General features: G+C 35.7%; 2 protein-coding genes across 8 annotated transcripts in view; one reads left to right on the top strand and one right to left on the bottom strand.

Moving 5' to 3' along the window:
• Window positions 1-1,022: 1,022 nt before the first annotated feature.
• LOC114871484 (neprilysin-like) lies at window positions 1,023-10,422 on the top strand. Of its 4 annotated transcripts, none has more exons than XM_029177464.2 (19): window positions 1,023-1,280; window positions 1,702-1,846; window positions 2,610-2,770; window positions 3,616-3,777; window positions 4,101-4,184; window positions 5,307-5,518; window positions 5,678-5,872; window positions 5,961-6,074; window positions 7,137-7,278; window positions 7,433-7,550; window positions 7,683-7,773; window positions 7,853-8,029; window positions 8,126-8,226; window positions 8,302-8,360; window positions 8,502-8,553; window positions 8,982-9,049; window positions 9,131-9,276; window positions 9,759-9,920; window positions 10,072-10,422. In XM_029177464.2, the coding sequence occupies exons 2-19, from the start codon at window positions 1,776-1,778 to the stop codon at window positions 10,243-10,245; spliced, it is 2,289 nt and encodes a 762-aa protein (XP_029033297.2). In that variant the 5' UTR covers window positions 1,023-1,280; window positions 1,702-1,775; the 3' UTR covers window positions 10,246-10,422. The 4 variants fall into 4 exon arrangements, with proteins under 4 accessions (XP_029033297.2, XP_029033290.2, XP_029033281.2 ...); XM_029177457.2 differs by having other exon boundaries at window positions 1,511-1,846; XM_029177448.2 differs by having other exon boundaries at window positions 1,502-1,846.
• A 170-nt stretch (window positions 10,423-10,592) lies between these two features.
• The window catches only part of LOC114871290, an 80,307-nt gene continuing 66,120 nt past the window's right edge, over window positions 10,593-24,779 (bottom strand). For 2 of the 4 annotated variants that reach the window (XM_029176993.2, XM_029177022.2), the window contains 8 exons: window positions 23,736-23,870; window positions 21,883-22,047; window positions 18,235-18,369; window positions 17,249-17,518; window positions 16,626-17,000; window positions 16,130-16,552; window positions 15,657-15,957; window positions 10,593-15,572 (listed from right to left, as the gene is read on the bottom strand). In XM_029176993.2, coding sequence (XP_029032826.2) covers window positions 11,809-15,572; window positions 15,657-15,957; window positions 16,130-16,552; window positions 16,626-17,000; window positions 17,249-17,518; window positions 18,235-18,369; window positions 21,883-22,047; window positions 23,736-23,870 — 5,568 coding nt within the window. In that variant the 3' untranslated portion in view covers window positions 10,593-11,808. Of the gene's footprint in view, window positions 15,573-15,656; window positions 15,958-16,129; window positions 16,553-16,625; window positions 17,001-17,248; window positions 17,519-18,234; window positions 18,370-21,882; window positions 22,048-23,519; window positions 23,614-23,735; window positions 23,871-24,779 lie in introns of those variants that run through there. The other 2 variants (XM_029177012.2, XM_029177031.2) reach the window with 2 other exon arrangements.

Here is a 24,779-nt window from a genome sequence, read left to right as displayed (position 1 = left end):
GATTGAGCCCCGCGAGGCCCTCAAATAGGGGTAAAATAGTAAATAAAAGGATAAAATAATAGGCTAGGCACACAGGAGTAATAAAATCAACGCGTTCATCCTTTTAATAAGCTTATTTAATAAGATGGAAGATAAATACAGCAAATTAAATAAAAATATAAAATAAAATAAGGGTATATGTATGCTTAACAGGTAGATCCGATCCCCTCGGCGGTCCTTATTAGACTGAGGGGGTTTCACTTCGCTCTAGGTCGAAGGGTTGACAATGTTGTCGCAGCCAGATACCTTTACTCGAATCAGTGGCCGTGAACAGTGCCGTAACGAGGATATGAAGCGCCTATCTGGACACCAATCTATTGTCATCAGGGGTGTTAGGGACCCCGAAGCACCGAGGTCTCTCTGCATACCGACATTATGGCATCGGGGTGTCAGAGACCCCGAAACTAAAAGTGCGACCCATAGACTTTCTATAGAAAAATTGAAACCTGTGTAACTTTGCGCTTTATATATTTAAGATTTTACATTTTACAACTGTATCATTTTCGACAATATAAGATTAATTTATTTCTTAAACAATGTTCAGTTTTTTTCCTAATACCTTTCTAATTTTCAACACCTATTCGTGAAAATAGATGCGATTAATATTAATTTGTGTTTCTATTAGGAGGAATAGAAATGAATGACTTTCTATTGTTTGATATAGTGGTGTAACTATAATTATCTGATGGGGGAATGAACAATTTTTCTTTATTCTTGTTCGTTTTTATTTATTCTTGACAACGTTATTTGGAATTTTTCAAAATATTAAAAAGAAGATTTTTGATCTCTTAAAAGAGGGTCAACTGACCCTTTCAATCTCTCATAGTTGCACTACTGGTTTAATAGTGTTATGCGAACGTAACTAGTCATTGTTGATGATGTCGAGGTTGTTTTACCCCCACTATAATACACGTAAAACAATTACCCCACTATTGTCCATAAAAGACAGCCAGAAGGAAGTTTTTCCAGGTGCTTCACCATTGTCCTAATGCAGTAGAATGAGCTACCAAGATTGTCTTGGTCAGCCATATCAAGACTGTAATTCTTAGCTCGGATACTATTTGCGAATTAAAATAATTATCCTATAAACTAAAAAATTAAAATTCGTTACAATTCACTATATATTGTAACGTGATCGTTTTTAATAAATAATTTATGGATGATAAAACAATTGTATACTTTGTAGAAACATTTTATTGTCATACAGTTTTGAGGGAATCATAATTATTTGACAAATTCAGGTAAGAAATAATTTATAGTGTATGAAAACACAAATTGTTTAATCAGATTTATATTTTATTTAATTTATTATTGCTGTATTAAAATAAAAATAATACGAATCAATCAATGATGAATAAAAATTTCCATTATTTTTCTTATGAAAAGAACAGAAAATTATTAATTACTTATTATTTGTTTTTAAAAGTTCTTTCGTGTACTGTAACAATTTTCTTTCTTTAAGGAAATGCAGGAAAGTGATTCAATGCAAGAGTAATAAAATCATTTGAATAAATTAATTCTATTCGCTGTTATGTTTATACAATTGACTCATTTTCCTCGATATCTGGATGTTGGAACGTGACGATCAAGAAATCAATTAACGTTTACACGTCCACTGATACCTTCCTCACGAGAGATTATTCATAAATTAACCTTGCGTAGCGATCGGCTTCGACCAATTCAAAAACAGTCTCGCTCCCCGGGAAAAAGACGTCAGCTCCTCCACTTTTGGATAGATGCTTATTTACACCAACGGATCAGTTCAGGATTTCACTCCTTCGAAAAGCATGCAGCTCTTGTCGCTAATGTAAGTGATCTAAGTGATTGAGGATAAATCAACTCTTTATTTATGGTGGTGGTTCTTGACTGTGTATCGATTATATTTCAAATTGCTTGCACAATTAAAATTGAATTTCGGAAACAGTGCACGTAATATGAGAATGCTGGGGCCTATGGGGGTTGGTACCATTTTAATATACAAGTTAAAGAAACAGAAAATTAAAGAAAATTTTTAAGAATTTTAAAATTTCAGGACTTTAGGATTTTGAATTTTTGGAACTTTAGTATTTTAGAATTTTAGAATTTTTGAATTCTGCTATTTTGGAACTTTGGAACTTTAGAACTTAGAATTTTGAAATTTTTGTATTTTAGAATTCTGCCATTTTGGAATTTAGGAATTTTAGAATTTTAGAATTATAGAACTTAAGATCCTAGGATTTTAAAATCGCGAGAAGCCTAATCCACGTTTCAGATGAAGGGGGCAAGGGGGCCTATGTACATTAATGTAATTGCTACATATATCTATGACCCTAAATCTACCTCGAACACCTTAAATCATGAATTAAAATAATTAAAATTATAATGCACCTCAGAATTTTCTCTAATTTTCGTTTTTTCCCTAATAAAATTATATCAAAATGGTACCAATGACCCATGCATAATGCAACACGTTATCGAGATCATATATCAAGCAAACCACATCATTCCACAACATCGTCACTCAGCTTCATCATTGCTTACTCAATGCACGCGAATTATTTATGAATCCAGTGATTTCTTTTTTGTCGCAGATGTCAGTTGACAATGATAGCTGCATTGCCAGCTTCGTTTTCGGTGGACAAAATTTCGCGGCTGTTGAACGTAACGAACGGCACTGAATCACATTTGTATCACGACTATTACAGAAATCGAGAGCACAGAATTTGCGAGACCTCGTACTGCAATGAGATCGGTACGTTTACGCTCGTGACGTAACATTTACATAAGTTGCAATTTTCTTGCGAATCGGTTACGAATTATATAAGACAGCAACAACGAGTTTATAGTTGTTACTCTATCCCATTAGTTAATATCTTATTAGATGAAAAAGAAGAAAATGTTAGTTGATGTCTTTCTATCAGGCCCCTTATTCCCATGGACCCTCTTATCACCAGGGCCCTTTTTCCATTGGGCTCTAGACACGTGCCTATTTTGAGGGGTAAACGCGACCCTGCCCCTGGGCAAGGCATAAAACTGCACGTGATACGTAAACACGATTAATGTAAAGAACAATGCAAATTATACATATATGAAACTGAAGATTCATCGTGCAGCAGGTTCAAGGATACCGTTACATGAAATTAGCGGTTGTTTCTAAGAAAAAAATTAATTCTTGATGAATAAGTATGAAGATGAGTTTTTCTTTTTAATTGACCGTATTAATTTTCAGTAAATTATTTGGTTATTAGTGTAGCAGGATTTTTCTTTTATAGATCACTGTGTCTGATAAATGTGTTTTTAATTTTAATTAATTTATTTATTCATAGTCTAATATCATGAAATCTTTTAATAATAGATAAACTGCAGTTAGAAAATAAAGTTTCTTTAAAAATTAATTAGCGTGATCTCTGGCTGGGTTAAATATATTAATAAATGAAATAAATTAATTTAGAATAAAATTGTCTATAATTAGATTATTTTATTTTTTTTTTATCTTGTAAAATTAATAATGTAATGAAAGGGTTAAATAACTAATTATTGAGCGAAGTTCAATTTGATTAATTTCATTAATGGGATACTGTCTGTGTGTCATGTTAGCGAAGAAAATTTTGCAAAACAGAGACCTGAATGCAGACCCTTGCGAAGATTTCTATCAGCACGCTTGTGGGTCATGGACGAAGCACAACCCCATACCAGACAACGAAGTAGAATGGTCAGAAGACCAGATTGTTATGGAAAAGACACACAGACAAATCAGAGGTAAAGAACTATACATTTTCTATTGGCCCAATTAGGTGGGGGCCTAGGTGGGTCTGGTGCCTATAAAAATCTGAATTAACCCCCCCACTAAAATCTGGATCTTTACCATTCTAAAATTTCAAGATTTCAAATTTCTCACATTTCAGAATTCTAAGATTAAAAATCTTCCAAATTTCAGAAGTACAAAATTACAAAACTTTAAGATACTAAATTTCTAAAGGTTCTTTTCATTAAATTATTTTGTACAATTGACAGAAAAGAGAAACACTCCCCAGATAGAATAATTGCATAAAATTATTTATTTCTAAACCTTCTCTTTCAAGATGCCCTTGAGGAACGCGACGATCCAACTGATATTCCTCCTGTTAAGAAGGCCAAGAAGCTTTATCGATCCTGTATGAATACAGGTAAGATAAATCTATTATTAGATCGATGCAAAAGTAATTAATTTTAGCCATCGACTATGATTGCAATTATTCGCGATCTATGTATTTGATTTTTGAATTAAAATTTTTCATACCTTGATACTAAGGGTTGCAAATGACAAATTTCAATTTTCTTTTTACTTACAACATTAATTTCTAATTTACTAAACTTCTATCTATTTTTATTTTTAATTCAAAAATTACAATAAATAATATTTGCATCCCTTTAGTTCTAAGTGTCTCAATTTTCTTATAATTTTGTTTAATTATTTCTCTCTTAACTATCTGATTATATTAAATTCATCGTGTTGATCATCAATGACTACCATATTAATTATCGTGTTAATTTGTCATTCAGAAAAAAGCAAGAGCAGACAATGGAAGCAAAAACATTAGTATAAATCACGTTGGAAGTTTAAAATAATAAAAACTGTAATTATTTTTGTTCCAACCTGATATTTAAAATGTTTACTACGATATGAGTCAGACAGACTTCCTATATAATTTCGTTACTGCTAAATTGCTACTTCTATCAAAATAAGCAACCATAGAGTTCTTCTAATTTCACTAACAAAAGTTTTTGTTATTAAAAAATGATTTCTTTACAAAATTAATTTAAGCATATTTAGTGAGTTATTAATAAAGGGGTAAACATTTTTGTCATATCTAATTAGTCACCATAATAATATGTATTAACTTCCGACATTTCTCTGAAATTTAAAATAATATTCCGATATTTGTTATAAAAAAAGATTCTTAATTTCTTAATGGAGGGAAGGATCCACTGACCCCTTTGACTCCCACTGTCTACGCTCCTGGTATAGTTATAGTATAATGAATTTAAAAAAACAAACTACACACATCAAAAAATTTCTGTGAATAACAATTTTATATAAACACATATTGAATAGACTATTTTTTACTTCATATTTCTGAAGGTCCATGCATCTTTAAAGAATTCTTTTCATAAAAAAAAGAATACTGTCTGCCTGGGACAAAATTCATACTATTCTCCACAATTACAAGCTCTGTCGTATATTTCTCCTTTAAAGTCTATACAATCTGGAATCTTATGATTCATAATGATTCACAATGCTTCGACAGAGGCCATTGAAAAGAGAGGCATCAGACCGATTCAAGAAATCTTGGACCAAACCGGCGGATGGCCGATGGCGATGCCATTGAACGAATGGGACCCTGATAAATTCCCTTGGCAGAAAATTGATAAAGACTATGTGAGACTGATCGGTAATAGCGCTTTCTATAATCTTGAATACGAAGTTGATCAGAACAACACGAAGAGATATGTATTAACAGTAAGTTACATGTTCATTAACAATTAATACGTCGACTGCCCATCAGTCAACGTATTAATTATTATGGCATAAACAGTCAAAAATGACAATTTTTAATAGGAATAAAAAAATGTAGGTATATTTGTTAATAATGTTAACAATATCTCTGCAATATTACAGATGGATCAAGACACTGAATACCCTCTTTCAAATAAAAAGGATATAAATAAATTATTCTACGACGACGACTCGTATGCTCTTAGTATTTATCACATAATTCAAGTTTTTGCAAGAGAAAAAGGGTACACGTTGAATCGACGCGAATTGGCCATGGATATCGCACAAATGATGTATTTTGAAATTGATTTGCTGCAAGTAATTATTCCTTAATTTTATATAAATTATTGAAAATTATATTGGTGATGATAAATATGGAAGTACATGTCTTTTTTTCTTTCTGTAGATCATTGAAATTGGGAAGGAAGTTCATGCTACGACTGATAATTACGAAAAGATGACGATTGAAGAATTGCAAAAATGGTATAATAGTTCTGGTGTTAGAGCTTCCACGGCAAAGGTAATACATTGAATGTATTAGAATTTAGTTAGTTTTTTTTATCACTAGGAAGTGAAACTAGTATTTCAAGTTGTCGTTTGTAATATTGACCTTTTCCACTTAACAGGTTGAAACTACTTGACCTTTTCTACTTAACACGTTTTCATTAGTTGATAAATCAAACCATTATTTGTGGACATTTCTTATTAGATATTTAAAAGAAATTTATTTTAGGAGCAGTGTGTTTAACTCATTAAAGCTTAAAATAGATTAATCCGTTAATTAATTTAATCTTTAGAAAATAATGAATTAACACTAGAACAACTGAAGTATTAGAATATTAACTATTTTTAAATTGAAAATAAATTTAAAAAATATAGATACAGGAGAAAGAAAGTTAATGTACAACAATATTTCAACAAAAGGATCTAACAATTTTTCTAATTCAAATAAAATACACGATCTGATATTTGTCATTTGAAAAACTTTGCTAGTTCTACTAAATAAAAGAAATCTAATTAAATTGATAATAAGACATTGACCAGTATTGTCTAACGAAAGCGAAATCTAAAAACTTCAGTCGATTGCAATACTTTCTGCTCTATTTCACGCTAAAATCGTGACCCACAGTATCATTCACCCATCACTGAATATTCAGTTGACACAATTTATCAAAGAAAACAGATATATGAATACCATATCGATCATCTAAAAATAACTCTTTCATATTTTTCCTCGTACATTTAATTTTTGCAAAATCATTGTCATTTCTTTTGTAATAACAGTTTGAATTTATTTAAAAATTAATGTATTTATATTTAAGAAAGTTTTAATCACAAAATTTATTTAAATGAAAAATTCATTTTGTTTTTCAATGTATTATTACATTAAAGCCATTCAAATTGTGCCTTGAACATTTTTCATGAAAATGAAGGAGATATAATTTAGGTGGCCTCATTTAACTGAAACACCCTTTATATAAGAAAATAAACTGCAATTATTCTAATAGTTAATAGAAAATCAAAATAATTTTTAACAATAATAAATGACATTAATGAATAGCCTATTGATGAATATTTTTAGATTAATTTCTTGGAGCTGATACAACACGCATTCATGCTGGCTAACATAAGTATAAACGCGTCGGAACCAATAGTGGTGTATAATCCAGCATTCCTTCACAAGCTGGCGAGGTTGCTTGCGAACACCTCACCACGTGTACTAGGTAATGTCGCAATTACACAAATATTCGCGAACAATGCCACGTGTTCGTCTTCGTTATCCTCTTTCATAACCAATGCTATCATTACCTGCTTAACATTTTCCTTGGACATGTAATCATTCCCATTGTCACGGTTCTTGTTTATTTCGTTTTCCAGTGAATTATGTCCAATGGAACATGGTGGACAAATTTTTACTTTACACCACAGAGGAGATGAGAGACCTCAAGTTCAATATGTCCTTATCGTCGTACAATATTTCCAATTATATGCCACGGTATTACTATTATTTTTTTAATTAACGATAATAGGCTACTTTAATGAAAAACAGTCGAGTAGTATAAAATTTTGCTTCTTTTTTAAATTTGCTAATTACTAATAAATATAAAAATTGTTAATTTATTCACAGATGGCAAATTTGTGTGTTCAATATGAGAATGAAAAACGCGATTTCTTACATGTTTGTAAAAAGGCACATCTCTGATGATGTTGTCCATGAGGTACAATTTATTTACTAATTAATCGCAAATATATGAAAATGAATTTGAAAATTTCTATTACAATGTTTACTTTTTTAAGGCGACAAAAATGGTTCGAAAGGTCAAAGACGAGCTAATACATCGTATAATGCAGGCTCATTGGATACCAACCAACATGAAACTATTATTACTGGAAAAAATGGATACTTTGAGAACACAAATTGGATACCCAGATTGGTACAAAGACGATCATGCTGTTACTGAATATTATGAAGGGGTAATGGTTTTAGACTGAATAAAATAATATTAATTCATTACTCATAAAAAAATAATAACTAATAATTCGCAAAAAAATTTCATTGATTTTCTACAGTTGGAGATAGGTTCAGATTACTTTGAAAATATTTTGAAGTGTGGAGAAGCTGAATTAATAAAAAGCCTCAAAGATTTTAAAGGCATCGTTGTAAGAGATCAGTGGGTATCCCTTAAACAATTAATAATTACGTACAAAATTTAATATCTTTCAATTATACTAATTGTTTTCTTTAGATGGTTGGATTATCCTATAACGGTTAATGCATTTTATACTCCGATAGTTAATGCAATACGTAAGTACCATGAATAGATTATAGATTAATGTAATTATATACTAATGTGTAAAATTAGTAATATATAATTACGAAAAATAAAATTCCAACGAAGAATATCATTATTCAAATTGAATGATAAAATTATTTTCATCTTTCTAGTTATACCAGCAGCCGAGTTACAGGATCCTTATTTTACTTCACTTTTACCAGAGTAAGTATTCTTATACATATGTATAATATTTACCATTTACAGCATCAAGCATAATAGATTTCTCCAGGAAAAGTGGGGATGTCGTGGAGTCCTGGGCTCTCGACCTTTCCCGTAAGTCGCTGCGGGAAGAATGATGATGGCGGGGAGGTTTCTCCCCACCACTTGCGCATAAACGCTTGCGCATAAGCCCTTGCGCATGCGCGCTTGCGCGGGAGAATTGGAATTGATATTTATTTTATTATTTATATATGTATTACTTAATTCTATACTAAATGTTATAATATTTAATAATTTTGTTTCTAAATCAGTTTTACTATTAATATTGTCAAAATTAAAATTTGGAGAATACCTTTTTCCTCTATATCACCATTCTCCCTAAAGAAGTCTACTTTGCTCGATAATGTAACATTTTTTTCGCTTTTTTTTAGTGCTATTAATTACGGAACCACAGGATTTGTAATTGGACACGAATTGTCTCATAGTTTAGACAACGAAGGTAAACATCAATTGCTTATTTTTATATCTACACAAATTTTAATAAAAGTGTTATAAATATACCTGTGAATTTTTTTGTTAGGTATACAGTTTGACAAAGATGGCTATAAAATTTCATGGAATTCACAGAATGCATCAGGCGAATACGATGAGAAAGCACAATGTTTTGTAGATCAGTATGATAATTACACTTTGGATATCACAGACAAACATGGTCATCACATTAAGGTATATTATCTTGTTAATATCAACAGCAAATTTTCGCGTCGTTATGAGGAATTTCTAATTAAATAAAAACCTTCTGAATCATCTAGTGGAAAATTACTCACCTTGGACGCTAATTACTTAGCGCTCTTAGGCGTGTTACAAAAATCGAAAAATTTGGTTATTTAAATATTTGAATATTCAAATAACAACAGAACCCAGATTTCAACCTCAAATCATATGGACAGTTGAAATATTAGAAGAATTAGAATTAGAGAATTCAAACACTTCGAATATTCAAATTATCTAATCAAAAATTTATATTTAACAAACTCAGTTCCTGGGGTCCAGGGCTCAAAACCTTCAAGGACCCCCTTAGTTAAAAAAATGGAAATTTATTCTAAATAAAGTTGAATAACATTTAATCGTAAAAAAGGAAGCAACAGTAAAAATATTTTCATTTGATATTTAATGCTGCTAACTAATGAAACGCAATTATATTTTAGGTAGATGGACAATTAACAGAAGATGAAAATTTGGCAGATTCTATTGGTATACAAATAGCATATGCAGCCTTTAAAACAGCCACAAAGCACAAGCATCAAACAAGATTGCCTGGTTTAGAATACGTTACCAGTGATGAATTATTCTTTCTAGCATTTGCCAATGTAAGTCACACATAAAAACATTGATAATAAATTTCTAAATGTCAATAAGACATTATTTGGTGTGGATAATGAATCAACTCGTGCTAATCATGTATTCCAACAAATATCGTGTAAATGTTTCTCGACTAATTATCATAATTCCATTTTATAGTCCTGGTGTTCATCGACGAGGCCAGAGTACGAAGCAGACGTGATCAACAGCGATGAACACAGTCCACCAAAGTATCGTATCATAGGTTCCCTATCAAACATGCCCGCGTTTTCAAAAACGTTCAGATGTTCAAGAAATAGTACCATGAACCCACGACACAAATGCAGTTTATGAAGTTGAACAATATTAATTTTATACCAAGAAATAGGATAATATAATAATTTTCCAATATGTACCTCTATTTTATACAATTTGTAAACAACAAAGTAATGTTGTACTTAATACTTTTAATATGACTGAAAGATTGTTTCTCTTGGTTATTGTTAATAAATTTACTGAAGTATTTTTCTATATGGCCTTCCTTAATCACTTTTATAATTAGTTAATTTAATTTTAATTTTTAGTTCACTTCAGTTTTATTTTTATCACTTTCATTAAATTTATTTCAACCTTGTTTATAGTTATTAAAAACTTCCCTAATCATTTATAATAAAGGTGTTTTTATTAATTTTGACCGTGTATTGAAATATTTTGACAGCTCTTTATTTCAATTGTCATACGGGAGAAAATTAAGTATTTTTAAAACAAAATACTCATTAAAAAACGTATAAAATCCGGGATTTGTACATCGATCTAGCACGTGCACAATAGTACAATAAAACGTAACCGTGTTAAGTACATAATGTATATTATATATATATATATGTATATAACATCAACGCCTATCAACATAAAATATAAAAATTCACGCTTTCATCAGAGATCATGTTCCCACCACGATTCCTCATACGCTTTCATTTTTTTTATTTTTATTATTTTATTATTTTTTCTATTTTTTGTGCGACTATATGCATCGTTTCTACGTTAAAATGGGATAAAATTCTATGCAGCATGGCTAGTATCACAATTCTGACAAATCTGTCTCTCGAACGAAATACAACTGTGGCCTTAAAACGTGCTCCTAAAATTAAAGAGAGTAAAAAGAACGCTCCGCTTAGGTTTTATAACCTAACGCTGCAATAAAAAAAAAAAAAGATTTTTATACAGGAACTTAAACTACGAAACGATTTATGTACAACGCAATTTTAAAAGACCAAACTTACTCGGTTAAGTCTGTCTAAAAAGGTACAAAGCATGAAACAACGATCGCTGTATAAAAACGCGTAATAATACGTTCCCCTATTGTAAATTACAAACTAATTAATTACAAGGATCGCTAGATACACGATGGTAAGAATACATAGTTAATAGCTGCTCGACGAAGGTCATCAATGATACAAACTTACACCTATTCTAACTTTGTACAAAACAGAAGGAATCCTAGTTCTTCTAAAATTAATTATAATTTCACGATAAGTAACATTTTCGAAAGAAATATAACGAGAAAAAGTAGAATACTTTTTAAAGATGAAATTATGTTCAGAATAAATTTACAGTAACAATTTGCGATGAAAATTAATTAGACTTCAAAAACCTAGAAGGGAACCCTTAAAAGTAAAAAAAAAGGTTTTAAAGTTACCATCGTAGCTTCTTCACATGATTACTAATTCAGCTACATTAATCCTTCTTCGAATTCTTTTATCCTAACTTATAATAAGAGAGACAAACACGAGGAATCTACCCAAGCTTTAGTGTCCAACACGAACAGCACTGTTCTACAACTTCAGTATCTACTCTACAACAACTCCAGAAAGTGTTTTCACGAATACTTTTCACTCATCTAATACACACATGATTTCAGTTCTTCGGCCGGAAACGGGACATGTAGAAGTCGCAATCCGAGCAATAGATCGCTGGTTCAGTTACCTGTTTCTTTCTGCAGAGATGACAGGGGGCGGTTCTAGCTGCACCTCCAACGACAGCTTTCTGCAAGGGAGACGTGGATTGACTCACCGTTCCATTAGTTTTTGATGCAGACACAAAGTGCATCTGTTTGCTCTGTTTGGATACAGGTGGATGCTGATAAGTGGGATATTTCATATTAGATTGTATCTGACCATTCTGTAACTGATTTGGATACGTCTGATTTGGTGCCAGGATGTTCTGTTGGTCTCCTTTCTGAGCTGGTGGTCTCTGATAATTATCATGCCTCTGTTGGTAATTCTGAACATTCTGCTGTTGCTGATAGGTTGCTGGTGGATTGGGAGGAGGTTGATACTGTGGCAGTGGTTGGTTGATCCTGTTCTGTTGAGGAACAGACTGATAGGGATAACCTTGATAGGAACTATGGGTGTACTGATTCGGATAAGGACTTGGCGATTGAGTTGGAGGGTATGCAAATTGTTGCTGAGAATGCTGAACTGTTATGGGACTCGCATTATGATTCGCAATCCTCTGGTTTATGTTTTGCTGTTGCTGTTGTTGTTGCTGGGATATTTGTTTGTTCATCTGATTGTGCTGTTGTTCCAATTGATAGTAGGTCTGGTAGGTGTTCTTCTGACACACTGGTTTTTGTTGCTGTACATTGTTCTGGACATATTGCCCATGGAGTTGAGTAGGATACGGGCTAGCTGGTTTCTGTGTCTGAGATAAGGGAATACCTTGATTCCTTGGATGAGATGTCTGTGCTTGAGGGTACGATGACTGGGACTGCAAGTATGGCATGTATCCATTTTGGGAGTATCTTATTTGCTGCTGAAGCTGTGGGGAATACGAGGTTGGTGGCTTAGAGACATTAGGCAGACCTGTGTAGGTCTCCCTGACTACGTCTTGCCCTTCGTTCCCGTTGAAACCACACAGTTTTTTTTCTGATAATGACCCTACAGATTCGTTGGAGTTCTGTCTTCCAAAAGTGGGCTTGATGGTGTCTGGAATTGGTATAGGGTTCACGCTTCTCAGCTGATCTTGGTAGGGGGTCGCTGGAACACTGTCAGCTTCGCTTTTCAGTGGCAAAGTTTGCTGTTGGAACTTAGTAGCAGTGCAGTTCTCTCTATTCATTTCAGCTTCCTGTAGACTCCTTATCTCTCGAAGAACTTGTGCAGTTTCTGGTTTATTCATCGCCGAACGGAGAACCCTTTCGAGGATGGGATTGGGTATATAAGAGTCCTTCTCATCGTCCTCGGCAGTGGCTACCAGAACCACTTGATCGCAGAACGATACGCTCTTCTTCTTCCCGATTCGTCGTTTCACCTTCCTGGGTGCTATATCCTCTTCGCTCGGCAGGATCGTCGTATTCTGGATAGTGTTCTGCATGGCGACTTCGCTGATGTCGTCTTCAGGATAATCAATAGGTAGACCATTTTCGTGTGGCAAGGTTAAGGACATCGACATAAGTGCTTGATTCAATCCGCTTTGTTGAGTTTGTATGGAACTGTTGGGCGGTGTTGTTGAGACAAAAGTGTTCTGACTGGAACTGGATTCGAAGCTGGAGTTCATGATGGACTGACCCGAGGTACCATCAGGTTTCGTAAAATTGCTCAGATTTTCCGTCGACAGCTTCATTGGTCTTGGTTCTTCAGTATCTTGAGATTGGTCCAATAATGGAGAAGGTGAAACACAATTCTGCTTCGTTGGAACCTTTTGTTCCGATTCCGTCTTAGGTACAGGTTGTAATTTAATTTGTTCAAACCTAGCAGCCATGTCCTTTACTGAAGAAACAACGCGTGGACAATCAGTCACATCCCGACTGGCCTGATCGTAGGCCTGGCCGAGGCTGTTCATCATCAAGTCACTGGTTCTTCGTGCGATGGTCGGCCCTGTGATGGTTGGACCCGATGCTCTGACCTTTGGGATATCCTGGTCCAGAGAACCTTGCTTCTTCATCCTCCTCTCCGCTTGCTTAGCCTGAAGCTCACGGAGCCAAGTTTCACTGGAGGATTTCTCCTCTTCCTCCTGATCCTCAGACCTCTTCTCTTCTCTGGAAGTTTCAGAAGTCAAAATCTGATCTCTCTTCACTTGTAGCTGCGTCAACAGGCTGTTGATGTGTTGACTGTCTAATTGCAATTGACGCTGTTGCATGGAGACCATGGCTTGTTGTTGCTGGTATTGCTGTTGTTGATATTGCTGCTGGTACTGTTGATGATACTGTTGCTGACTCTCCTGGACATGGCTAGAGCAATCATCAATTGGTGGAGGGGGTGGAGGAAAGTCTTCACTGGCTTGCCTCGAATGGGAGACAGAATGAATGGAGGGGTACGGTGGAGGGGGGAAATCCTCACTGGGTTGTCTGGAATGGGATACGTTCCCACTTTCAGGATACGGAGGCAGTGAATCTAGTTGATTCTGTTGTTTCACAGGGCTCTGTTCATTGTGGACATCTGCTCGAGTAACCACAAAAGTGGGTTCATAGAGGATTCCATTGGCATACTGGACCACGTCATCCTGAATCCTAGGTTTGTTATTGTAACCTGGTTGACACGATCCTGGCACATTCGCGCCATTCTGGTCCATGCTATACGATGGCAAAAAGGGCAATGAATGAGACTCTGACGAGTAGTCCGTATAGTTTGATGTCCTGTTAGCCCCTCCAGGTGCGTTCCCCGAGTTCACGTGATTCCAGTAGGTCCCATTCTGCTCCTGGGATGAATTATTCGTACACTGTCCCTCTGACGACTGATACGCGGATTTCTCGGTCTGCTGCTCGTTGTGCACTTCGCCCGAACACTTAGACTTGCTAAGCTGAGAAGTGGTCCTGAGCGGAGGAGGCGGAGGTACCTTCGCCACATGTAACACTTTGCCGGCACTGCCGTGGAAGCTCTTCCTCATCAGACGACTTCTCTCCAGATTCGGGTTGCTCGTACTGCCTGGACTACCGTTCCCCTGTCCGGTGAACTCCAGGTGACCCTCCGACAAGTAACCGCTCAGCGACTGGTTCACTTCGTTCCCTTTCAAACCAACGCTGGAATCGTCCACTGACTGCTTCGGCAAGGTGTTGGAGGTTCCCTCCGCGTTCGTGTTCGCCTGCCCGTCCTGCCCTTCCCGCAGATCCGGCATGCTCCTGTTCTTCCTCTTGATGAGCCCACCCATCAACAACTTCCTGCGAATCTTGTGCTGCTTCTTACCTTGTTTCTGTTCTCCATTGGTATTATTGGACTGGGAGTTACGCGCGTTATTGGCAACCGTGTCGACGTTTTCTTTCGACTTCTCCACCTTACCGCCCTTTGGAGAAGGAGAAGCCCGGGACGGAGCTATGGAGAAGTCCTTTGAAACGTTCTTATTTCTCTCTTCGCTTCGAGCACGTTTCTTGTCCTTCTTATCGTCGTCGCAACGCTTCGTACGACTGAACAATCCTGTCCTCTGCATAGGTCGGTCGTACAGCATGTACTCTTCGTCCTCGATCACGTTCACTGCTGTGGCTTTGCTGCGCAAGGTCTTCTTCTTGGGCAAAGTGGCGTAGATCTCGATGCTCTTAGTGGCTGGCTTCTCTGTGGTCGTGGTTGGAGCGTTCACTAGGAGTTCGCGACTGTTTTGTCTGGAGTGGTTCCCTTTGTCTCGGGAACTCTGACGGGAATGCTGACTGGACTTACTGTTCTCTCGCGAGTGTCTACCTTCTGGTGCACCTTCTGTAATCATCAATCAAAATGAACAGATTATAATAAAATATACAAAATTGGAAAAAGGATTTTCATCTTTGTTCATTTATTTACCTTCTTTGTCGCCATTAATAGTTGCCTGTTCCTGTAGCATCCTTCTATGGAGACTCCTGGTCCTCATAACACAAGTGTTGTGCTTCATCCTTGCTATAGTGATCGTGTGGGGATTGTTATAGGGTGCATCCATTGCGGCTCTTGCTTTGCTGCTGGCTGCACTGCACAAAGCCACTGCAGTGCTCAGGTCACCTGCATCCTCTGCTGCTCTGGATTTGTCCAGGAGGGCGTCGGTTTCCTTGCAGAGGCGTTCACAGTCGTCGCCAGAGGACGCTTGGTAGCCTTCCGGGATCTGGGCAAGCTATACCAAGTAAATTGATTTATTCGTAGATTTTGTCGTTTATTTATTTTATTCTACTTATTGTTGCAAGTTTCTCTGTTCGTCCAATTTCAATGAAAAAATGTCTCAAAGTCAAAGATCTTAAATACTAAGTATATTCAGATTTTTATAAAATTTCTTTGATGATACACACCTGTAGGTTATGCTTAAGACCCTGCTGCAGTGGAAGGCTATCAGTGGAGGACAAAGAATAGGAATCATAACCAGCATCATAATGGCCACTGCTGCTGCTCGAGAGTTCTCCAGACTTGCTGGTGGGACTCTTTGGAACTCCAGAATTCCTTTGCATCTTATTCACAATATACAAATACGGATTGTCCATGGTGGTTGAGGAACTGGAGGAAGCACTGTTCCGATCACCAGACCAGTTCCCAGAATCTCGTCTTCGTGGCACATTTAGGTGGTCTGGAATACTGATGGCATCCTGGGGGGTGGATCCAGCACTCAGACTACGTGTCAACTGCATTTGTTGCTTCTTTTGTTGCTGCATGACAGTCTCCACAGCACGTCGACTGATGTACTTTGATTCTGTCTCTCCATCAACAACATCTACACCCTTTAACAATAAACAAACCAATAACGGATAAATAAATAAATTTTCATATCTTTTTTAATCATTAAAGACTTACTTGATTCCCAAAGATGTTGTTTTGGATATCAGTCAGGTTCTGATAATCACTGTAGATCCTGTGCTGAGTGTAGGGATGAGGAGGACTGTCAGGATTCGGTGTGATGGCACGTCTGGCGGTGCTGTTGATCGATGGTTTCTCGGGGCTCGGTGTGATCGATCGGCGAACATTATTTTTCGGCGGTGTCTTCAAACCATTCCCATTTGGAAAAGGTGTTACAGTTTTGGGTGCGTTCTCTGTGTTAACTGGAGTACCTCCAGGAGTTGCATAGAGCAGCAATAGAGGCTGATAACGTCCCCTCCTACATTTCTCCACGACTTGCTCCCAGCGAGGACCAATTTCCTTGACCGTGGCATCGTCGAAGTAGATCCACACCTGAAACAGAATTTCATGGAATTGTTAGATAGGAGTTAGTGTAGTGATGACACAGTAGAAATATTAATGACTAGTCTGGCACTTAAGGACCAGGAGTGACGGTTTAAGTTTAAATTGAATTTAGCTTTTAAAACCTTATAAAAATAAAAGAAATCTTTTACAATTTTGAAAGGGAAGAACTTATCCCCGCTTTCATCGAATCTTTGCTGTAGTGATAGTATAATTACAATAACAGAAACCTAACTAACCTTCAGTTTAGTATGAAAGAAGAAGGTAGAATAGTGTTTCCCATAATATGTAACAACTCCCACAAGATTGTGCACAGTGGAAGCACCCCATCGAGAGTCCACCACGCTATGGAAAACATCGCTCAACCTGAGAGACGTTCCCACAGTTGCAAATACGTCCATAATATGTTCCAATGACGGTCGTTCGCTATCCCATACGACTCCAACGGAAACGATCTCCGGTCTGTTCATCAGAGTCCGACAGATCTGAATTTTAGCTCCACAGGAGCTCTGAAAATTCAAACAAAATAACATTACATTATTAACAAATTACATTTTTGTTGGTTATTCGAAATTGCACAGCATCCGCAACCGAATGAATAATCCACGCTCCTTGGACGATAGTTATCGTTCTACTTCAAAGAGAAAGTCCAATCTCGCGAGATATTATTTCCAAGAAAGGCCACAGAGTTGCGTCTGATCCTGCAGCGGATGAATCAAAGCTCCATCCACCGGAACTGTCTTTCAAGGAGCGATGTTATAAGAAGTTTGAAATTTGAAACTCTTTAGCTCATAACCGGGTAATTTATTTATAATTTTCAATATTATGAAGTTCATTCTTGCAGTTAAAAAAATTATTTTATAATAGCCCAATTCTTCCGGAATAAAATAAAAGAAAATGTAACTCGATTGGACAAAAAGTGAAGTTTGTTTTTTAAAAATAGGCAAATATAGCAAATTTCAAAGATTCATAAAAAATGAAAATGAAAACCGCCATCTGAGGGTTTTAAAATTATAGTAATCTCAATTGATAAAATAATAATTATTGTTATCTATATTCTCGTGCCATTTATCAGTAGCATTTCAAATTCATAAACAGGTCGGGAAAATATTTAAATTTAAAATAATAATTAGGAGAGCGTTATCGAATGAATTTTTCATGTGGAATAAAATCCCTGAGGTCGACGACAAAAAGTGTTTTATTCAAAAAAATTTCTTTCACTTACCGGACAGTCTCTGATGTCACCCATGCCTCCAGCCTTTCGAAGAAGCTGACCGAACAGATCCGGGCTGTTGCGAGAATTCGGAGCTGTCTGTCGAGCCTGTGACGTTAATGCCGACGCTGACACATAATGAACCATCTGAAAGATAAATTAAGGAAAAAAAAAATTTACTAAATTATTTTCTATAATTAACAAGTGGATCGACAGAAACGAAAGGGTCGAGGGGAGGAAAATAATTGACAGTGTCACTTTCCTCGCGATGCGAGACGGAAATAACGAAGCCGTTCGACGAGGAAAGTGAGAAAAGTTGTTGGAGCATGAGACGAAATCCTGGCGTGGAAAACAACCCTCCTTTTCTTTTTCTCCTTAACTCGACGTGACGAAGAAATAATTAACTCGCGACGGATGAAATCGCGGTCGAACGAACCGGTTTCATTGAAGCAGACCGATGGTAAAAGAGGGCTGATTGGCTCGAAAGGAAATTCCCTTGGGATGACTCAGAGAACCACGACGGAACTGCAACCACCCATAGAGTGGTTTACGTCGATCATCTTAATGCGATTTTGCGGTTTCCCTTCGTAAAAATGTGTATTTTATTCGTTTTGCTCGTGTCGGTTAAAATGTAACAGCTGTCGTGCGGCAAATAACAGTACTTTGTGTAACAGACACCTCGAAATGGCGAAGTGTAATTTATAAATTGGAGTAATGGACAATTTGGTGGAAGAACACTGGTGTAACACAGTAAAATTAAAAAAAAAAAAAGAATAATATGAAATATAAAATTATATTAAAATTGTGGCTCTATCCATGGTCCGTCATCAAAGGGTTAATAGCCTTTCGGTAGAAAAAGAATTTAAAATGCTATTATATGCAAATTCAAAGAAAACTGTATATAAAATTTAAAATATGTTTTAAGAAATATTTAATTTTTCAATGCAAATTTTCCACTTTGTACTCTATGAAATTGATATTATTTAGAATTTTAAATAAATCTAAGTATATTACACATAATAAATCAGTACCGCTCTATTTAACCGTGGGTAAATTGCTAATTACCATTGATTGTTCCATGAATTTGTTAAGGAAGGTAACGAAGAACGTCGGAGAAAATAAAAACAGAAAATGTTTTGTATCATGGAAGCGAATATATTTTACGGTACATGAAAGAAGTTAATTAATTTCTCTGGTTAGCAACGTAGAATCACTCATGGCAAGTTTCGGTGAGAAAGAAAGACCGGCTTCGAACAAATGCAATAAAGAAAGTCGTATTTCGTCCATGGTGCCGTGTAATTGCTCTTTCTTCGCGATTATATTATATAATTTTCTTGGAAGTTTGCAGTTATGTTGTGCATTTTTTTCCTCGTGTTTTTTAATCCTGTGAAAACTGTGATTCAACGTGTGAAAGACATTAATCGTAGGTACTTTTGTAATGCATGTCAGTGACGCAACCAACATTTTTTATGGGGGTCAACAAATCTTTTTCATCTATGATAATATTACGTTTAAATGAAATTTGATTAAAAAATATATATTAATTTCTTAATAGGAGGCAAATGGACTCTTTTAGACCCTCCACTCCTAGTTACACTACTGTTGCATGTAACTTTTCAAGATTACAAAAATCGTGTGATTTTCTAGGCAATTTCCTAATTGTGTGATCATAAATCTAAAATTTTTTAATTGTCTATATAAATAATTTAGCCATTATCTTAAGAAATTGCAATATATGCTAAATGCGAAGGGTTAAAAATTAATAAAAAAGGATTTAATTATCTATAAAATTCAAAATCAATAAAATATAAATTTTCTAACATTCTATATAACAATTATAATTCCAAAGGTATAAAGTTAATAAATAATGCATTAAATTAATTTGAACTTTCCATAAAAGGAGAAGAAAAAATTCTGACTGTTCTATCGACGTAATAGTAATAAAAATTGAATATGTTCAGTAGATTAAGTTAGAAAGTAAGGTAATTCTCTATTTGATTGTCTACATATCCGAGATAGGTAGAAAAGTAGACGTTTCCTCGAGTACGTATACATAAGAACAAAAGCAATGCCCTTTCGAGCACTGTTCACCGTGTGCATAATCGAGCACAAAGCGAAAACGGTTTACGTGGGTGGAGTTGTTCTCCATTCGTGTACTGGTATCGACTGTTGTCCGTTGATCGTAAAAACCACGAAACTCGTTGCAATCTCGTATCGGTCATGGCCGATCGCTTTTACCGTCTCCAGCTGGCTACTATTCTAATTCTCAAAGGAATACCACGTTCAAACGCTCAATAAACGGCAAAATTACAAATAGAAACTATAAAATTCCAGAGTTCCAGAATTTCAAAATTTCAAAGTTCCAGAATTTCAAAATTCCAGAGCTCTAGAATTTTAAATTTTCAAAGTTTTAGAATTCCAAAATTCCAGAATGCCAAAATGCAAAAATTTCAAGATTCCAAAATTCTAAAATTTCCAAATTTTTAAAGGACTTGGCCGACCCCAAGAAAGGATCCAAGTTACGTCACTGTTCTATTTTAATATTTACACCCAGAAAGAAGGTTAAAGGGTTAATAACCCTTCGATTGATCTCAGTAGCCAATTACCAATTCTAAGTCACCTTCACTAATCCCTTCAATCAATTTTCGATTTCATTCCACGAAAAACTACCCCTTTATCCGATCATTCACCCCCCAAAATACTATCTCCAGTTTTAGAGGGATAATCAGGATCAATGAACCATCAAATCCCGATCAGTTAATCCATTTACACAGTGCAACTTGGCTGTTGGATGTCTTAGCGCACTTAGGCTTCTCAGTTAAGTCGCTTAAATCGCTTCGAGTCAACCGAGAGAGGGTAACTACCCTCCGTCTTCTTCCTTTCGAGGTTTAAACCGACCCACCCTCGATTTCAAGGTTTCTCTAAGCAAACAAAGGATCTAGAAGCCAGGATCTACCTGGAACTCGTTTTTTCCCATCGTTTTCCGGGTCCACCTGCACGGTTCGTGTAGGAAGAGGAAAAGGTACAGGGAAAGCATGAAAAATGGATGGGACAGATGGTTTTGAAGATGGAACAGGTAGATGGTTGGCGATGATCGTGGTACAACGCAAAAAATTATTTTCTTCAATTAAAGGTGGTATGTTTATAAGTTGAAATAATTGTACTATGATTTATTCATTCATTTGCAATTTAAACATAGATATAGTCGGCTATTAGTGTTAATTATTCAGATCTACTTTTCAATTTAAAAATCACTGATAAGTACTAAAATTTTATACGATTCTGCGAAAAAACTTGAAAACCATGTATGTTTCTCGAGGTGTATCCTTGAAGGTTTCGCAAGAAACACGTTTTCTGCGAGCCATGCACGCGAGAGAATTGCGAGATGCAATAACTTTAAATGCGAGGTATTTTAGAGACGAGTAACGTGTCTGTGGTTATGATGATCTAAGAGAAGAAGAAATACGGATGCCCGATGATTTCACTGAATTCGATTGTATCAATTGGAAGAATTTCGTGTTCACCCTTGAACGGCGGACCAGGGAGAGAGCCTTATTTTTGTATATGTTTTGTAAGTTTGGCTCTCGATTGATTCAAATACCGCTGTTCAAGGGTTAAATTAAACAATTTAATATTGAGAAAAATGCGGAGAAAACTGACCTGTGTAAAAGGCAGAGGCTCCGAAGTGGCACCGCAAGCTCCGCAAACACTTTGCTCGACCAACGTCATGGCAAACTTCTGGTGTGGCACGCAGTGTCTCGCACTGCACATATCTTCGGCTTCTCCGCTGGCGATGTGGAGATGTATACGCAGAAGAATGTTTTCCTGTAACAATCGTTTTTCTTTCATTATTATCTCGATGATTAACACCGCCAGAAATAGAGAAATCGTCAATAACCATCCTCGATTATGGTAATTCGAAGAAGTTGTGAAGAGGATACAGATTTTTTCTTTGTTCATAACTTTCTGGTTTTAAATGATCATCAACCGTTGTAAATATTTATTAGAGGTTTTAAATTAGTAATAATTAAACATGTAAATAGCATGATCAAATGAAGCATTAATTTATTTATACATGATTCTTCAAAGTATTGATTTTCAATTCTTTTTTATTTTTACTAAATCTTATTTTCAAAAGTATTATCTTGAAAATGGGTCTGCTAAGTTTAGATTGCAGAAATCTTTTATTGAGTTATTCTGTTCTTTGGTTCCAAGTTTCTCATATTAAGAGCCCTTTTGATAAAAATAACTAAATATTAAAAATTATTCATCTTCCAAGCTAATTACTTATAAACTACTCAGATCCAAAGCGATGAAAATGGACTCTCCAAAAGTGTAAAATATTTTTGATTAGGAAAAATTCTGTTCTTTGGTTCCAAGTTTCTCATATTAAGAGCCCTTTTGATAAAAATAACTAAATATTAAAAATTATTCATCTTCCAAGCTAATTACTTATAAACTACTCAGATCCAAAGCGATGAAAATGGACTCTCCGTCCATGAATACATCTACTAGTAGCTTGCATTATTTTAAAATAAATCTTTGTCGAGACAACGCAACAGTATTCCTCTCCAAGATCTCATTCTTCCATTTCCTAATGTAACCGGCTTTATTCAGACCGATGTCGACACGACACACGCGTACAAGTCGTCCGGCTAAACGTGACTCCGTTGTAAACGAGAAAGTGGACTACCGTCGCTGAATTTGCTTAGTACTTACTACATACTCACCTACGGGATATATCGTTACCGCAATCAACGCGATATAACAGAGGGGGAGAACTGGTTCGCCCGACGGAATTATTCAGGATCGCAAACCGCTTGGAAAATCGTTGCCGCGTCGCGAAGGAAGTCGAGATGCCGAGAGGGATGTCGAATGTCGAAACGGATAGATTAATGCTCTTACTGCACTTATACTACGTAATAGTTAATCTAAACGGGGTAAAAATCAAAATGATCTTAGAGTCGTTTGCTTGTATTCATTTCCTTGATACTATGTAATACATTATATGTAATCATGCAGTTTTAGTAGCGATTGTAGGAAAGGAATAATTGATCTTTTAGATGGGGATAACTTTCCAATTTTATCTATGAATACGTGTATTAGCATAGAAAGAAATTATGATGAATTTGATAAAGTGTTAGTTGTTAGAGGAGAATATAGAATATTTATAAAATCAGACAGAGAATTTCATCTAATTTAGATTAATTTTGCGTCCCCAAAATTAACAATTAACAATGAACAAAATTAGATTTAACCCTGCAGATAATGCAACAAAATTTCAATGAAAAGTTTACCATCGCCAATTGGCATTCAATTGGCTTTCTCCGTCGTTGCAAGGATTCCACCTCGCCTCATAAACTTTTCGCTGAACTCGTTAGAATTCGAGGCGACCTACAGCCAGGGGTAAGATCGTCGGGTATGGACGGCTTCGAAACCCGTTCTCGCCTAGATCCGCGGATTGCGTGGATCGCGCATAATAGGCCAAAGGGAACAAGGCAATCGTCACTTACGAAACATTCCGCTGCATCGTCCATGAATCCCAGTTGAAACCTTTGCTGATCGAGAAAGCTCTCGGCCAAAGCGCGACGCAGAGTGTCGGGCGGCAGTGCGCTCTCTTGCGAGAACTGGAGCTGCGAGAACAGGTCCTGCAACAAGGAAAATGACAAAGATTTAATACCGATGCTTTGGAATGTTGTTAATGATACGAAATGAATTTTCTGTACCCTGGTACTTTCACTTGAACACGTTCCGTTCGGCTTGGGTACATCTACCCATAACAAGCTATAATATGCAGCGTTACCCCCGGTCCGAACGTGTTTATATCAACAGGGTGACAGCTAGGGGGTCACGGGTGACCCGCGCCTCAAATTTCGAATAATTTAATAATTTAATAATTAGTTAAAGAAAATAGAATGCAAATTTTGAATAATGTTGGTAATGGTAGTTTTAATAATTACACTTTCAATACTTCCATTTTCATTATGATAATTATCTGTCTATAATGATGCGATATTAAATGATAAATGTTCAGGGGAATAAAATGGTATTCCTGGAGGCAACATGTTACTTCGTGAATACAATGGATATGGACAGTAACGAAGTACCTCCACGTGTGTAAATATCGCCTTTTGTGGGACAAATGTATCGCGTTACCGATGCAGAAGATGCACTTGAATCTCTTGGCCACACAGCATGGGCAAACATTGCGTAATGTAGTATAAAACGAAGCGTTGTGCAATAATTACAGCATCAATTTTATGAAAGATTCGATTGCGAAATTCTGCTTAAAATAATTGCATTATTATGGTGAATAATTATACATGTTTTCTGAAAAATTAATATTGCACAGTGTGTAGAATTGTATATTTTATAAATTATGAATTTCAGTAATAATAATTCATATTTTATTCCAAATTTATATTTTAACACTTTGATGACGACTTGTAATTTTATTTCATTCATTTTACAGTAGACTCTCGTTATATTGCCAGATGAGTGATTTGACTTATACTATTATATAACCTACGAAAATAGAACACTTCTGTCTCTTCTAT

The sequence above is a fragment of the Osmia bicornis genome, chromosome 3 (genome assembly GCF_907164935.1).
Source record: "Osmia bicornis bicornis chromosome 3, iOsmBic2.1, whole genome shotgun sequence".
NCBI lineage: Eukaryota > Metazoa > Arthropoda > Insecta > Hymenoptera > Megachilidae > Osmia > Osmia bicornis.
Note: the sequence above shows the minus strand (reverse complement) of the source record. Positions and strands in the feature narration are given on the sequence as shown.

What these genes read in the sequence shown, in the direction of transcription:
- LOC114871484 (XM_029177464.2), top strand. Translation starts at nt 1,776, where the DNA reads ATGCTTATTTACACCAACGGATCAGTTCAGGATTTCACTCCTTCGAAA. An exon ending in ATGCAGCTCTTGTCGCTAAT is followed by an intron (nt 1,847 to 2,609) that starts GTAAGTGATCTA and finishes TTTTTGTCGCAG; the next exon opens with ATGTCAGTTGACAATGATAG. An exon ending in CTGATGATGTTGTCCATGAG is followed by an intron (nt 7,774 to 7,852) that starts GTACAATTTATT and finishes TACTTTTTTAAG; the next exon opens with GCGACAAAAATGGTTCGAAA.